The sequence below is a fragment of the Hylaeus volcanicus genome, chromosome 5 (assembly GCF_026283585.1).
Source record: "Hylaeus volcanicus isolate JK05 chromosome 5, UHH_iyHylVolc1.0_haploid, whole genome shotgun sequence".
NCBI lineage: Eukaryota > Metazoa > Arthropoda > Insecta > Hymenoptera > Colletidae > Hylaeus > Hylaeus volcanicus.
The window spans coordinates 1,702,523-1,720,579 of NC_071980.1; the positions used below are offsets into that span (position 1 = coordinate 1,702,523).

Sequence of the window (18,057 nt, forward strand, 5' to 3'; positions counted from 1 at the left end):
ACTTGGTCGTACAACGTCTGCATCCACCGAGGCGCGTACGTATTTCTACCCTCTTGCGTAGGGGCTCGAGCTCGCCAGAAGCATTCCTCTCAACCTTCGCCTTCTCTCTCCCCTTCCGCCATAGCCATTCGCTCTCTTGCACGAGGTATTCAGTTACAAACCGACGTGTATAAATACAACATCACCATTGCGATACGATTGTCACGTCGCGAAACAGCCACTGACTCTCGATAATGATCCTCCAGGGGTGACTCCTCGTACCTACCCCCTCGAAACGCAATTCCTTCAGTTCTCGATGTCGTCATGGTCTTATTTCGATGAAACCTTGCGGCTAAAAATAAGAGAGACGTAGCTTTCTCGTGGCTAAGAAAGCTCGAGTACTCGTTATTTCGCTACTCTTATGACTATCCGATCATCCGACGAGGACCTTGTAAGGATTTGAAACATTTCGTGGAAGTAACGAGATTTATTCCTTATCAGAACGCTGGTAACGATCCCTCCGAAAGGACACCAGCTTATACCAAAAAGCATTGGACAGTGTCTAATTGTCGCGCCATCCTCGAAAAACAAACGAACCTGGCAGACACGAGTCGGTTCTCGATTTGATAAACGACGGGAATGGGAAGGATCGATTCGTTACCCTTAATCCGGTGTCTTTCACCAGACCACCCTTCCGCCCATGATATATTGCGATCGCAGGGTTAATCGGAGTCCAAGTAATTAGCGCGAAGTTTCCTCTGGTCGACAGCTGCCCCCAGGGGCCCCGCCCTTTGAAATCCGGGCCACCGATATCCAAAGGGGCATCCGTAATGCTGTTGTCCTCAATTATGGTTGCGTTAACCTTTAACGGAAATTTTCGCGAGTCTTGACCTTACCGAGGTCGTCGTTGAAAAGGTTTTCCATAGCCGATTCGATCGGTCAGGGCAGCGGCTAGGAAGAAAATGAGGTTCGCGGGGAAATGACGGGACCAGAGATACGTTTCCAGATAGAGGGTTCCCGAGGGTGGTGGCCAACCCCTGTCCGTCGAAGAGCCACGATTTACGCCGCGCGTTTATGTCACGGAGGAGCTCGTGAAATAGTCCGGCGTCGACGAATAGTTGCCGGCCGTTATAAGTAGATTTATGCCGAACCATAACCCTTGGACGTGGTATACAGGGGCCAGGATCCCGGAGTGGACGAAGGTGGCGGGAGAGAGATAGAGCTCGCGAGGGAAAGCTCTGATGTCCCGAAGGGTGCCAGCTGGCGGGACAGGTTACTGTCTGGGAAATTGGTACGTCGGATAGCGGTGTTCACCCTCGATCATTTTCCATCGTCGTGCCGTTCCCTGCTAGCACCGGGGACTGGGAAAATGGCAGGATGCAGCCAGGCTATCTCCACCGTGCATCCTCGGCGCAGGAAGTTGGGGGATCCTTCTCAGTTCATGGTGAATCGAGTCGAAACCCAGATTTACTGGAATTTGGACGACGAGGAGTCGACGTTCTAAGACTTGTGGCTTAGGATAGGCATTTACGCGACCGTGCGTTTTTCATTATCGAGTCTTACTTGCTCGAAGATCACTAAAACGCGCGATACTATTCGAAACGTCCACCTACGCGATTCTTCTCTCCATTAAAGACCTTCGATGGTTGGGTTGAAAACTTCTCGAACTCGCTGCGTAGAACCGGTAGAGTTTCGCTCAACTTTGTCAGGCAAGTATATCCAATAAGGCGACAAGACGGAAAAATTCCGAACGTGTTCGCGAATAAAAGCTGCAGAAGAGAAATAAGGCCAGAGGATGCATAAAGTTGGGGGTGAAAATTTTACGAGCGTCGACTTACGATCCACGCGCAGTGTTCTGGCGAGGCATAGTTGTCGAACGGTCCCGATCTTTCTCTAATTAATTACAGGGGCGTTTAATTAAGCGAAACGGACGAATTTCACGAGCCGGAGCTACGACCACTCTCGAGTAAACCTTGGAGAATCGGTGCCGGAGTAAGGCAATCGTCAGGGCCGATGTTCATCCCGAATTAATTCGCTCGATAAATGTCGCATACAAAAGTTGTTTACTTTCACGTGGTCATATTTCTCCCCTGTTTGCAACGTTACGGTAGTTAAATATAAAACAGAGGTGGTCGTTTTGCCTTTGTTGATTTATTTATGAATCACTTTCTATTCAATTTCGTCGTCGCCTCGACAATCTGATCCGCGCCAACACTTTCGGTTACTTATTTTCATCTGCGACTGAATAAATCTGGAAAACGCTGACTCGGTGAATCGTCGTCGATTCATGGTCATTGCCCGTTCCGCGTTCACTCACGTAATTATTAATAATTCTTTAATCGGGCCATCGACGACGCGAACCAGCGGACGCAACAGGGCGTCGCGTCACACGTCATACCTCGCAAATTCGTTCAGCTGTAAAAATTAACGGTTTCATTTACTAGAGGCTGCGCAATATTTACGGAAACAAATTGGCGAACTGTTCGCTCGTTTCGGACTAAATGTACCATCCAAGGTGAAGGTAACCCGTTCGTTGACAATTTCTCGCGTGACAAGAAATCGGAAAGTTCTCTTGCTAGGGCGTTGACAAGAAAGAAGTTATCTTTGCCTCTGTTACATATCTCGTAATATTTCTATTCGGAAGTGGAAGGTGGTGAACCGTAGGCTGTGCCAGGAAATCGATTAATTACTCCGAGTAGTCGGTGGTGACTGATCGAAACTCTGCGGAAATCCGCGCTGAAAAATCGGCGGCCGTGCGCTACATAGAAAAGCACTTCAATCGGATTGGTCGGCACGACGAGTCGTTTGATTAAGTTTCCGTTTATTACCCACGAACGTGGCCGCATATCGAGTCTCTCTCATTATTATTCGTTCCCCCGGATCAATGGCCGGCTTGCGTGTACGGCTCGATATCGATTCCGGTCAATTTCATACCCCCGTAACGTGATATTAAAATCGCCATTAAACGCTACCATTCTCTCGTTTCGCGCATACAATTTCCGCGTCGGTATTTCGTTTCGTTGGAATACAAGGAAATAAAGAAGCTCTGTTCTCTCCGATTATTGGGGTTGATGCCAGAGCCGTTCCATCCCTGAAACCTTTTCAGGTCGAGCCTTTCACCAGGCGCGATTAAACCTCCGAACAACGTGGATTTTTTCGTTCGTAAGATATTTCTTTAGTTACTCTTCGTGTATCGGAGGAAAGTATAGGCTACTTATTCGTGTATCGACATTGCCAAGTTGATATCATCCTGGTGTAGCTACAAGCTCGGTTTTCACCATCGACGAGTTGATTCGTTGGATAGTTAGTCGATACTTTCGACGTGCTCGTCGTCGTGTGCTCTCGTAATGACTCGCAGGTACAAGGGGAGGAGGGTGTCGATACTCTACGAAACGTCGTTAAAAATTTCAGCAGTTGAACGCGACTAGAAATCGAATCTGTCCGCCGTATCAGCGACGATTAACGGAATTTTGCAACACTTCCAGTGATTGGTAAACAACGGTCTCTGTTTTATCAATAATACGGAGGAGATAACTTTTCTGGGTGGAAACGTTGACCTAGCAAGAACGGTGGCGGGTCTAGCACCGAAGTAAAATGGACAAGGAAAGCTATATAGGGCGAAACGAACGAGTGAGGTTGGAAAAGTTAGTTTCGGTGACATATGTGGCCAACACACGTACAGACGGAAGTTGAGTCGGGATCGGGTAGGGGACCACCCCCGCCACGGGGCTGCGTGACATTTCCACCCCTGTAACTACCTCGAACCGTCGCTTAAGGAAATAGAGCTGTCCGACGCAAGCACGCTTTTCGCCAGCAACCGGTTCTCAAGATGTGCCAATAAACGGTAATCGACGCAAAAAGTTTGGGTATCCTCCGTCGAGGGCGGAGCCTGTCACCGGATTTAGAATGTGTACATATCGTTGTTATACGAGCTCGCGAGTTTCTCGCCGAGAAGACTCCTCTTTACGCCATTTTCCAAGGAATTGAATTAATCATCGTCGTGCTTCACCTTTCGTTCTCCTTCGCAACTACCCGCGGATTTTAAAATTCACTCAAGAGGATGCGAGAGGGGATAGAAAACGTTAGAAATGTGATGCTTTAAGACCTGAAACCACTACATGTCTACATGGAAAGCTCCGCCGTACAACTGTTGGCAGGCGCAACCACCTTTCCGAATTCTCCGCATTTAATAACTAATCCAACTGTTGTTTCCTTCCACGGGGCGTTCGATATCGATTGCCGGGAATCTCTTTCCAATCTGTTTTAGATTTGCCAGCGTATGCATAATTCATAACCGGTGAGAGACTTGTTATTCAAAGCCGATCCGGGACACGCGGCCTGCCGAGCGCAGGGGTCGGTACAGTTTAATACTTCGGCAGCTTGTCCGTGATAATTCAATCGGCGAGCGTGGGCCGTAGTCTTAATGTTTACGCCGTTGCGTAACATCTGGGGAAGGTATTAATCAGTGGGGCCATTAGTCACCACGCCGAGTGTGAGACGCGCGAACAATCCGGTAGCGATTCACCTTAATTAATTAAGTTGCCGCCTGGCGAAGCGAGACGATTCGAGGCGTTTTGCCCTTTCCCGCTATGGAATCCACCCCCTACCCTCTCCCTTGTTCATTTGCTTCCGTCTTCTCCTATCCGAGTTTTTGTACAAAATTTTTCTTGCCACCGAGTTCCGAAAGCAATCGGTCACCGAACGAATATATCATCGAGAGTAGGGAGATCTAATAGCGCGATGATGTGCCCCGCGAACTAATAAATTCTCATCAGGCACAGATAAATTATAAATAAAGTGGAAATATAAATTCCGGCACGTTTACGATTTCGTTCGATCGAACTTTCGAATCTATTCGGATCGCGTCATGGAGGAACCGAGACGGACAAACGAAACGCGGTTATACGAATATCTCTTTCGGGTGATTTATGGCCCACGGGCGTGTTCGAAATTTTGTTATTCAAATATGGTACTCCCATTTTAATTTCTCCGAGCCACTATCTACGGCCGTAATATTTTTTTAAAGATTAAACATTTTTAAAGGAGAACGCTACTCCTGTGATCGAATATGGTGCGATGGTATTTGAGTATTTTGTACGATTATAGGATTTAGGTTTGTTGAAGGAATTTATCTGAATCAAATGATACATGTACATGTATATGTAATATATTTTCATGGGAGCGACAGAGAGTAACGCAAAGCGGAAAGGAAGATGTCGCCGAACGAAATAGAAATAGAGACTTCGCGACCCCCTTTACGGGCAAGGGTGGTCGGAGACGCGAATATATATTTGTGTGATCCTACGATGCGAAATTTATGGTCGAATTACCACCGACTATCGGGGACAGTTGCTGTGGCGGGGGAGGCAAAAAGGATCGCGAGCCAGACGAAACAAATCTGGCGGACCTAATAAAAGGCGAAACGGCCGGATATTCTATCGCGTCGACGCCACTCCCGTCCCATCCACCCTTCTCCTACGAACGAATGAAAACGATTTCGAGCTCATGGATATGGCGTTTTCCTTTCGAGCTGCCTTCCACAAACGTCGAAATGAAATCTGATAAAGGAAACGTCGACGCTACCCTCTCCTCGCTAAGAGCGTACGAATATTGTTTTTTGATTTCAATTTGCTTATTAATATCTGCGCGCACCGGCACCGCAAAACCGTACGTTATTCGCAATGCGAGCGCACATTTCGTTCCCCCCATAGACGTAGAATTAATTTCGACATTTCGTTAAATATCTCATTTCACGGTTTGGTCGCGTACGTAATGAAAAATTTATACAAATAGTAGTTAGCTGAAAAGGATATAATATAATGAAATTTTATTAGAGTTACTGGACTTCTAACGATATTATTTAAAGTAACGATATTATGTAAAGCAAAAAGGCGAACATTTCTCACGAGGTGCTAAATTCTTTTGACATGTAACACGTGAAAGCATCGTCAGGCCGAGGGTAGTAGAACAGAGAGTTGGAGTAATTTCACATCGATACAATCTACCCCTGGGAGACAGTGCTTCCGACGTAGCGGGGAGCTTTTAAACTTCACCGGGTGTAAATCTACCTTTAGTGGCCGGCACGCCAGCATAAATCAAGCGCGAAGAAAGCGATCGTTCGACGATAATCCGACGGATTAGTAACGTTCGGTCATTGGCCGCATTTTTCAACCGGAACGACCACCAACGAATAACAGGGTTCCTCTTTATTTATTAACGAGTGGAACATCAGTTATGTTCGTAACTTAATAACAAGATCCAAGTTTAAGATAATTAGTAACTTAATAACAAGATCCAAGTTTAAGATAATTAGTGTAATTACTTCAGTCTGCATCTACGAATAATTGCTGAGTTCGCCAAACGCTAAAAATTTTCGCTAAAATTAAAATGCATCGCACCGTCGGTGTTCTCATTTATTCGCGTACTATTTTAAGATAACTGTATTAGAAATAATTTTAGAATCGTGGTACAAAAATAATTTACCCGATCGTCGCTGATTAAATAAAAATTGGAACTCGACCTATAGAATCGAACGTGTCACGATGAACAAATAAAAATGGCACTGCCTGCTCGAATAAACGTCGCGAGTAAATTGCTGTACGCGGCGGTATTTATTATACGAATAAAATTGTCTCGTTGTCTGCCACAGACTCGCAACAACGATGAACCCAGAATAGGTTGGAGAGGGAGGCGGCGAGACGGCAACGGGATCGAGAAAAATAGAATCGGTCTCCTTCTCCTTGGTCCATGGCTCCGCCATGGGAGCCAGGTGTATCTTTTTGCCGGTGCGATGAGATTTTTGGCTCACGATCAAGACTCGAATGTTTTGGCTAGCCGTGGCCATGGTACCGTCTTGTCTGCCGCGTTTCTGCGTCGCGAGAAAAAAAGCTTGATCCGAGCTTCCGCGCGAACGACGAACAGAGGAGGCCAAACTTTTATTTTGTCTTCGCGAAAACGCGTCGCAGGGACGTAACATGGTCCCATCAACGCCTCGTGTTTCTCTTTCGTTCAATCATAATAGCAGGATAGTGCACGTTCCCAGGTTCAACTACTCGACGTTCGTTTTCCATGCAAATGCGCTTGGTCAAAATCATCGACGACTCCCGCTCGGGGCGTTGCTTTAATTTTGTCCGCGTCATTACGTTATTCATTTTCCACCTCGGCAGAGAAATCGATATCGCGTAATAACGCAGCGCTTTCATCTTGCTCTGAAATATCTCTTACTTTTAATTAAACAAAAATAAACGTAGGATTCGAAGGAAAGCGATTCGCGGTGAGACTCGAGAAAGAAATTTCATTTTTCGAAACCTTTAAAGCGCGAAGAGTTCCTCGACGGCTCTCCACGCGTCGAGATCTCGACTCTCCGCGCAACTAAATTGAGACAGAATCGCTCTCGGTGCATCCAATACACCGTCGATCGAAATAAAACTCTATCCAGTTCAGAGGGAGCGAAAGAAGGAGGGAGGAAAGCAAACCGTTGAAGATGGCGCGACTCGAGACAGACGAGACACTTTATTCGTGTATTTTCTCGAGACGAGCAAATCCTTCGGCGTAGTTTTGACACCGTGAACGGCACTGTCTCGTCTAGCGTGCCCGCGCGCTCGGAAAAAGCAGCGCCCGAGAGAAAGATTTCGCACGAAAGCAGAAACGTCGACGCGCGCGACTCGTCTCGACGCGCGAAGAGAGGAAAGAAAGAGAATGACGATGTAGGAGGGGTCGAGGGAAAGGGGGGTCTCTATTTTGTCTTCGCGAGAAGACACGTTCAGACAGGGGCGTAACTCCCCTTCGTCGTCGTCGTCGTCGTCGTCGTCAACCCCCTCCACCGTCCCTTCCGACAATTCTTCCCCCTCATCGCGACTTCTACACGTCGCGACGTATATTTTTGTCATCCTGTTCGTCGTGGAAACGCGCGAGCACCGATTTGCCGGAGTTTTACGTGTCAAACTCCGCATTATCGTATTGGTTGCACGTTTCTCGACTGCTGTCACCGAGTTCTTCGTACCGATTTTCCGTAACCCCCCCTTCCCATGAGTTCTCGCAAAGCCGATTCTCGAAAAGGTGTCGCCGACACGCGTCGAAATTTTCTTCTTCGGAGTATTCGTTTCGTAGACTTTAACGTTTCGATTGTTCTCTTTTTCTAGAATTGGTCTACAAAGTCCATTACTATCGATTTGTTCTACTATTTTGCGTAAAGGTATTCTCAACGTTCGATTTGCAATCCGTAAAAATGCCAGTGAACGGCGAAATTATTGCGGATATGTTGTAGAAATTGTTGTTATTTTACGTTCCTCGAATTTGGTCAAGAATGTCGCTCATCTCTGGAATTCGATCAGCGTTCGAGCCGCGCCCATATTCCGTTAATCGTCGAATCCGTTGAACGGGACGAAATTAATAAAAGCACGACGCGCCGCGAGCGTTCGAATTGCTGCAGGACGTCCCTTTGCGGCCCGAATAGCCGAACATCACGCGAACACGTGACATATAATTAAACTATCATCTCCATATTCATGCCAGGCAAAGCAAACTTCCATACTCATCCATATACATTGCTAAACAGTTGTCGGTCAGCTATTTGCATTCAGGTTACAGTCTTCATTAACCGGTCTGGTGCTCGCACATTAAAACGCAAAATTTTTTTACGGCCTGGCGTTACGTCGTTGACTTTTAAAAAATTCGCACGGATCACGCCAAGCTCGCTCCAATTCTCTCTCTTTCCCTCTCTGTCGATATTAATGTTCTCCCGGTTATTTCCGCTACAGAAAAATCTACTCTTCTACCGCTACGTTAAGTTACGGTATGTCTCGTGTTCGTGGGCGATTTTTAACCCTGTCTCGTGGATGGCTACGGACCGGTTTGCAATGATTTTTCATACAATAGGTTCCATAATTTCTCCGAGGAGAAAATATCATTCGGTGTGTTCGGTTATTTTTATTTCGAGTCCTTACTTTTCTTTTATCAAGCAAGGTGGTCAAAGAAAACAGAGCGTAGGAAAAGGTGATATTCGAACACACAATTGAAAGAGTTATTCCAAGCGATCGAATACTTCGGAAGCAATCGAGTAATCTCATTCCTGTAACAAAAGAACGTCGGAAAGGAGAATTCGATATTCCTCTCTCGCATGATCCCTGATGAGTCCAGTTTTCGCAAAGCTTTGCTGTGGCGAAAGTGTCGGCTGCGAGTGCTCGTTAAGAATTCCTGAAATAATCCACGTATCCCTTTGAAAAGGATACGCCTACCAGCGAGGGTAATGTTCTCCTTCGTATTTGCACATAGCGGCGCCGGGGCTAAATAAATCATTATCAGAGAGCGGAGCGGCGCTGGTTGAATAATACGTACAGTGTACCGCGGCGGGCGGGTAGATTTTAGGTGGCTTTCGTGGATTAATTATCCATTCATAAACTACCCTTTGGACCCACGGAACCGCGCCTTTCGACGATCCCACGGCGCAAAGATCGAAAAGACTCGCTTCGCGACTAAACGTGCACTTTCTGAAACATTAAAGCTCCATCAAACTAGACCAAGCGAACGCTAGTAGCATTATCATTTGTTCGATTCTTTTGTTTGTTCGTTCCTAGATCGCTGAAATATCACACTGTGCGGCGGTTGCGTCTCAACGTAACTACTTTCGAGAGGGCCACTTAGGTTAATTAAAATTTAATATAGAAAAGTTTCCGCAAACGCGGTCTCTTTGCTTCTGGAACAGTCGTAGTCTATTTTGATGATTGCCTTTCGAAGACTTTTAATTTGCAATTACAGGACCCGTTGAGGACACAGGGAAGGTGTACCCGTTGAAAAGTCGACTATCCAAAGTTTGGAGAGAGGATTGTCGTCTTCGTTTGCGGAGAACCTTGTCCGCGAACGTTCGTTTTCAAAACTCTGAAGCTTCTTCGATTCGTTCAAACCGTCTGGTCTGGCGAGATTCTCGACGTCCGAACCTTTGCACAGCTAAATTACTCGAGAACAGAGAGGACCGAATGTACGTCGCTACCCTTAACCCGTAGGTACCGCGTAGAGGCGCTCAGGATGAATTATTAGGTTGCACGAGAGTACCCTGGAGCCCCGACCACTAGCCGTTTAAGCTTTCACGAGGGACTCGATTCACGTTTAACGAGGTTCGTCCTCAAACAAGCACAAAGAAACGCGTTTCTGCGTGGTCAGGGTTTCTGCGAGCTGGCTCGAAAACCATTCAGTTTTTGGCCGTCGATGCAACTATTTTCAGTCTGGTGCACTTATGCCATCTGGATGACGGTAACATTTTCAAATAAATCAGATCAATTCTGGACGAACCAATATTACGTTGCCCAGCAATAAATGTTGACAAGCAACAATTCCGTTGTAATGCACCTAACGCAATATTCCACGTACTCTCGAGAATTGCCCTTGGAAATGATCAAGTTCCGACGTTTATACCAAAGTAGAGAAGTTTCGTACTCGAGCGTCTTCGAGACGAGGGAGAACCGTTTCAGAAACTAAATCAGAATTTCCGCAGCTTTACGAATCCGTCGTCTTTGTTCCCGCGACTATAAACCCGCGTTCCTTTGCGGACGGTAATATTTTTTATATCTGGAACGTAAGAGAAATTTATGTCGGCTCGGGTACACGAAAGCTCGATTTCACGACGAAGCCCCGGTGCGTTTTCTACGCGGTGCGGAGTTTCTCGTGGCTGTGGGACCATGTCACGAGAATAATATTTATACGTTCGATGCGTGGCGGCGATAACAATGGAAAACCACGAACCAGGGATGTTCGAGGCGGTCTCGCACTCGTGTGCGAATATAAAATTTTCATAATTATCGCGTCTGGCGGCGTTACATCCTCGCCTCGTGCTCGCCCAGGGTGCCTATTATTATTGTTATTATCGTCATTAATATTTTTAATTTACCCGACAGAGAGCATTAGCGTTTCCAATAACGAGAAGGGAAATTATTTTAACGTCGAACGCGGAGGGATAATTGGTCCACGCGGCGATGAGGGATCCCATTAAGCCTTCGGCGTAACCTGTGCTACGATTCTATGATGCGTGTCATCAGAGACATTTTGAAATTTAACGCTGTTTCTGTATCTCTTATGAATCTTGATAACATTACCTGTGCGTAACGTGACGACAAAAAGTTTTGAAAGGAGAAGAACAACCGAGACGATTAAACTTCTTCTCGCTACCAGTCTTCCTAGCAGCATTCGACTCGAAATACCTGGTCTCCCGCGATCAACTAAAGCAGCGAAAATACGATATGGGCGCGTTGCAGCAATTTTCCCAGGAGCACCGGGGAAACCGCTAGCTTATTGTCTATTCGGGTGCACTCAGTGCCGACTAAATTCAACGTGTCGCCCGCAGACGGTTTACAGCCCAGGAAACGATCGGGCGTCCACATTCTCGCACGGGAGCCGCGTATAGTCCCACGACGTTGCAAGACCGCGTCGCCGCACGCAGAACCGCGAAACTCGTCGCTTCCGTCGACGAGAACACGCTTAAGGCAGGGTTCTGGTTTGTTTGACGATAAAACGAGTCGTTGTCAGGAACGTGCGCAATTTAGAAACGAATTATTGCTAGAAATTCAAGTCTGGTATCGCGATTCGTTTGCGACCAAACTACTTGGTCAATTATTTTCGGTGGACGATTACTCTGAGAAATTACTCTAGCGTGAATTGATGTGTTTAGTCCTGTCGGTTTTTTTATTCTTTTTTAACAATAGAATAGAATATACTTTTCTCAGTATTTAGGTTTATATCACTCGGTAGTTTATATCATATTCAATTACAAAGTAATGGTCGGTGATGAAGTCGCTTCTGTGTAAAATTTTCGGTCAACAATGTGTTAGGCAAATCAGGAGCGAACCTTCGATAAAACAAGTACTTCTCTGTATTTATTTCGAGCCTATAGGTGTCCCCCTTAACGCACGAGACTCTTCGTAATCGACTGCTCGCGAGAACGCCTCGAAAACGTCGGGTCTGGGAAACCATCCGTCGCCGCCAACCCTTTCAACCCTCCCTATTTACAATGCAACGCCTCCCCGTAATTTAACGGAGGAGAACCGTACGCGGTACCGATAAACGCGCCGCCGAATTGCCCTTGCTCCCGGGCTGACAAATACATACAACGCTTCAGCTGTACGCAGACGCGACCTGTTTACGAACCGACGGGGACCGTAACACCGCGCGCGGAACAATCGCGAAGCCGTTACCAGCTCCCATCGAGGGCGCGGAACACGAAACGCGTGGATTGCGCACGCACGATTAAGGGATTACGTCACCGCGAGGCAACAGACCACACCTGAATTTCTTTTTTTTCTCGAAAGTTTGCCTAAAGGGGGCTTCGATATTTCCATCGTCTTTATTAACGTTCATCCTCATTTTTCACCCTGGGCTTTCAGAATTCGTGGCAAAGGGAAAAGCATTCCAACGGCAAACGTTACGACGCTTTCATCGGTTTTAATTTAACGCTCACGCGAAGTTCAAACGGAACCTTCAATTCGAACCCATCCGTCTGGTATTTTTCTGCCTGCGCCAAGCGGAATTCGAGTTTCATTAAGGTGTTCGCGGCACGCAGCGAAGGAGCGTCGTTCTCTTTTTCCTTCGTCGCTCCTGAAATATTTTTAAATAACATTTCGCTGCAAGTTCCGCGTTTTTCGAGGAATTTTTTCGACGTCGAGACCCGACGACCCCGGCGCGATGACGAGAGATGCTTTATAAACCCGTCGGATTAACGTAATGCGAAACAACAGCGTCCTGCCGGATACGCGACGCTTCCATCGACGTCACGCGAAAAATCCGTAATAAGTAACGAAAACGCGCGCCTGGCCGGAAGCGTTCGTCGATTGCCTTAGGCTTCTCTCGCATGCAAACCTGTCTCGACGAATTTTTCCCGTGGCTCGGCACTTTTTCTCGCCTTGGAGTGCTCGTGTCTGTGTCTGCTTCGATTCTCGCGTGGCGGATAATCGTTGGAAGATCAGTCACGTTTCGACGTTCACAATTTCAGGAACGTCGAAACCACTTGGCTGCCGATCGAAGCGATACCGGCCGAATATATTGAAACAAACGACTGCGAATCGGTACGCGATGCTCTTTTCGCCCACCTCGCGAGACAGAGATATACCAAGCCAACCGAAATTGAGTTTCGTTTCTTGTTAACCTCTTTTCGGCTAACACCTAGCCCGGTGGTCGGGTCAGCAGACGAGATTGGAAGAGGTTAGAGAAGGTTTCGCGGAATGTTTGTTGCCGATTTCGTGGAGCTAGCCCGGATAGGCCACCTCCGCTGACCTCTCGACCACTTATCCTCCGTCTTTCTCCGTTTCAATCCCTCGACGCTGTCTCGACGCCGTTGATTCCTTCTCCCCGCCATCCATTAAACGAAACACCTTACCCGCCATTTCTCTTGCGTTTCATTTTCTGTGGTTCTCCCGTGTATGTCGTTTTTTCTCGTTTATTTATCTAACTTGTATTCGATTACATTAATTCCGGTCAGCCTAGCAAACTGCAAAGTCTGCTAATCAAACTGTTTGACCGTGGTAGGAATTAGAGCAGCCACCTTCGTCTGCAATTTCGGTTATTTACTGCTTAGATCGCATATTCCTCCGTGGCTCTCGGCCTCCACCATCCCCGTTCCTGGAAACCGAGGCTGGACTTCTTTCCTGGAGCGATTCGATCGTCGATCGAACGAGGAAGAGGCTTCGCCCCCGGAATAGAAGGAAGAAATTCCAAACACGGTCCAATCGCTTTCTTCGTTTCTCGCTGGATTTCATAAAGAATTTCTTTCAACCCAAAGTGAAGTGCAGTTTTTACGACGTGCTAGTTTTACGCTTCTCGACTGGAATTCGTCCACTTCGTTCAAAAATCCACCCCTCCCATTTGGATTTTATGGATTCTCGACAAAATTAAATTTCTCGTTCTAATTAAAAAAGTTTTGCCTTCCTTCGGTATAACTAGTGAAACTTTCTAGCAAAAATTTTCAACAAAGCGGTGTGTATGTTAGGACGCTAGATACGCCATACTTTGGGAAGCCAACCGAGTTAGTTTTTTAACCATGATCTACGAGATGCACGAGTCCCCTCTTGTAGCCCGTTGCATGCTACATTCGGTGGAATGTAGCAGTGACCGCCAGAAATGAAATCGTAAACAAAACATGAAAAAATCAAAAGTAATAGTTTTAAATATTTTCGTTCCGAAACCGAAACCTGTTCAAACCGCGAATGTTTGTTTCCCGCACCGGCGGGAACATAGACAAAGGTTTGTCGAACACGGTGATACACGATATAAAACGATTACCTTACGCGTGAAGCCTACAAAAATTGGCAAAAGTGGACGAAGCGAGATCAACTAGAAACGCGAGGGATGGGCGAAAAAGGGTAAAATGGTCCGACAACGGTGATCTTTTTGTCGGTGCACTTTGACGTTGATTAGCCACTCGTTAAATAAATTCGGGGGAAGAACCGATCCACGGATAAAGGTGACCCTAGGGAGGGCTCGGGATAAGGGATGGAAAAGAGGCCGAAGAGCAAAGGGAAACGCTGCGGTCTACGGCAGGACCCCGACGAACACCACACTGCCACCGGTTGACGAGGGTTTATTGGCTTTATCGAGGAATCAGGTCGGCCCTGCTGGAACAAGGATTGAGAGGGAAAAAGGATAAAAGGGTAACCAGAAGAATGGACAATGGACAAATGAGCGTTGGGGTGGCATTGTCGAGTCGCGTGTCCCGCTCGAGTTATAGTTTCAAGTGACCCCGAAGGGTATCGCGCCTGGTGGCGCTGTGCGTGCATTCTCAACCATCGTCGAGTGAATTGCCTTCGATAAGGAAACGGCAATTGGCGACTATGTTAATTCTGTAGGTTGGAAAGGCGCAGAGGGGTTTTCAATAGCTGCACTTAGAACGGTGAAACGGTAGTCTCTAGATTTATTTCTATATTTCCAAAGTTGAGTGCCTCCCGTTCTTAACTGCTCGATTAAAAGTCGAACTCGTTTTCCATATTATATGCACAAGCTCGTAATTCCGGAGTCTATAGCAGCGTAAACAGTATTAGTCAGCGCGGCGGAATAATCCCGGCTTACGACCGCACACAGTTAACTGTGCTTGACGCGAAGAATTCCCCTGTCGTTTGAACTCGTGTCTCCACGCAAGATAAACGTATCGAGCCGAATTGGCTGGCGATACGCGAGGCTCATCGCTACTCGAGCCGCGTCGCTAATAAATGGCAACGGAAGCGGATCCTCTTTTCCTGGGTCTCTGGAACTATTTCTTTTCGTTGTTCATAATAAATCACGGACCCCTGTATCTCCGTGAATCCTCGATTTATGGATTTCCAGTGGCTCGTCTTCTACACGGAATAAATTTCCTCCACGCGAGCGTGATCCCGATAAACTCGCTATAACACCTCGTTGGAATTGTAGAAAAGAGCACGAAAGAAAAAGCGGTGTCCCTTGGGTCGATATCTTCTCGATCCTTCGTCAAACGTTGTCAACGATCCGCATCCTGTTTAACGTAGAAAGGTTTTCTTGCATTTTTGGACTTCGTGAAATGCACCAAGAAACGTAGAAATCCGCAAAGGTCAAATATCGACCGATAGCGATACTTCTACTGTATTCGATAGCAGACCGGGAAGTGAAAGACTCGAGGGGAGGTTGACCCAGTTGAAAGGGTCGCGCCACGAAATTCCAGCGCGCGTAGATTCGACGCGAATCGGTGTCGCGACGTGAATCGAGCATCCAGTTTATCGCAGCTGGGTCCCATCGTGGCCGCCGCCACCCTCTCTAACCGCCACCCCTTCCAATCACCGACGATCCCTCTTGCAGCATCGCGGCACTTCACCAAAATACACGGCGAATGCAAAGCTTTCGTTGCGAAACGCTCGTAAATCTCGCCGCTCGAGACACTTCATCCCGCATCCTTCCATCCATTCAATTCCCGATCCCACCTGTGCAACCTGTGATTCCAGAAGAGTCATTTGCCACGGGAGAGTCAAATGCTGGGTTATCGGGAACGGAAAGACGTCTTCCCATCCTCTGAGTAACCGTCGATACAAATGGACCACGCGTGGATCACACTTTCGCGACGAATGTTAAAGTCGCTCGTTTGGAACGCGATGGAAAACAAAGTGCGATTTTAAGAAAATTCTTGCGGATGGTTCGTACAATTTACCAACACGGGAACGCGATGAGATAGAATCGTTTTCTCTAGCAGCGAGGACAGGAGGTGCCAGCCTAAATATTTATGAGACCGACTGTAATATTACGTCAGTGGCAAACCCGGCTTACATTTATGTAACACGACCATGTTTTCAGTCGTGTTGAAAGCTTCTACGGTTTAACAAAATGCCGGCCTTTGAGCGCGTAAAGCACGATTTTCCGACGCGACGTGCAATTTCGAATTCCTTTCGTCGTACGGGCCAGTTGGCGCGTAATTGAGAGATAAACGGTCGCGACGGAGTTCCCTGACAGGAGAAATATGTGACACGCGTGGCCGTGCGCGCGTATCATCGGGACGAATCGACGAAATATTTGAAACGCGAATTTCCGTCGGGGAATATAGGACAGGTGGAATTCGTGGGTTGGGGTGGAAGGTAATTCGACAGGGGCGAATAGCTGACGCGCGACGATAACGCCCGCTCGGGCCAGATAATGCAGATAAAAAGCGGAATATTAAAGCGGAACGAGCGGCGTTTCCTTTCTGCCAGGGATTCCCTGGGCCGGAAGGAAGGAAGGAAGGACGCGAAGGAGCGAAAATGAGGCTGCGGAAAAAGGAAGAATAAAGTTCACCCTCTAATATCCCCGGTGCTTCTCGCGCCGGCGACCTCTCGAGCCGCATTTTTTTTCCATTTCTCCGGTGAGACGCTTCCGTATAACCCTGGCCTATATACACAGTGTGGCCGTAAAGTTCCTGGACCGATGGAGCGCTGTCGATAACGCGGGCCGACAGCTTTTGTGCAAAAAAAAAATATGTTTCCTCGCTCATGGAAAGGAAAACGTAGATTCGATTGACGTTGTTTGCTCGATGCCATTTATCGCGACGTTTTTCGAGCAGCCATTGTAGCTTTTTTTTTTGTTTGAAATTTGCTCTGTCCGCGAACTTTATCGTCGCACCGTGTAGGCGAACTCGTGGAACACGCACAAAAGCTCCCACTCGTAAGGGGTGGGTGTAACCGCCTACGTCGTGAGAACTCGCCGGCGGAACTATCTCCAGGCGACGGATGCGAACCCGTCCTTTTTAGACGCTCATTATTTTAACAGGAAGCGCGAAGCTTTCATACGAAAATGTCGCCTCCCGCGACACGCCACGCGACGTATCCTCGCGTCGACTTCGCGAGTCATTGCCAAGCTTCGCGGTGGGAATATTCGTGATGCGATTGACGTCTTCATCGTGTTTTTTTTTTTTTTTTTTTTTTTAGATTTTAATGTAAGACTGTGTAGGCTAAATACACGACTAATTGAACTTTTTAAAGATTTAAGGTGTTATAGATTCTTGTCTACGTAGATCTGGATCGTATAACCTACGGAATTTCTAACGAAAATGGACGATCGCTCACCTGCATGCTGGTTCACCGACGGTCTCGAAGAACAGGCAGGTACCACCGTTCATGCAGAAGTCTCCCGTTATCGGGCATGGCTGCTCCTGCCTCGGCCACGCCGCCGTCGCTGCAACAAACCAAAGAAAAACATTCGTCAGCGTTCGGGAAACTATATGCGCATAATTATACTCTACGCAACCTCTCCGTCTTCCCACCCTCTGTTCCCTTTGGCAGCGACTTCCGAGCCTTCCTCTCTCGCGCCCACCACCGTTCAAGCTTTGTTCGCCCCGCGAGAATATCATTTTCTCCCGCGGCAGCCGGATTTCGAGGCGAGGCCGTGCATTTTCATTTCAATCGAGTTCCAGCGCGCGGATTAGTCTTTGGTATGTAAATGGGGAACGGCTGCTAAGAAGGGAGCCCCGCGAGAACGCGAGGAATCGTTGGATTTATGAACAGCTTAAAACGTCCCGGTCTCAAGGTTCGCCGCTCGCTCTCGTTCCGCATCGTGCCTTTCTCTCAACGTCCTTCCGATTTTAACGAGGCCACCGCGAATCGAATCGACAACCGGTGGTTGGAAGTC

At 47.4% G+C, this 18,057-nt stretch overlaps 1 protein-coding gene across 3 annotated transcripts in view; it reads right to left on the bottom strand.

Annotated features, from left to right (window-relative positions):
- Positions 1-18,057, bottom strand: part of LOC128876261 (protein vein) — a 223,278-nt gene that overhangs the window by 24,289 nt on the left and 180,932 nt on the right. For all 3 annotated transcript variants that reach the window (XM_054122464.1, XM_054122463.1, XM_054122465.1), the window contains one exon: positions 17,496-17,604. In XM_054122464.1, coding sequence (XP_053978439.1) covers positions 17,496-17,604 — 109 coding nt within the window. Of the gene's footprint in view, positions 1-17,495; positions 17,605-18,057 lie in introns of those variants that run through there.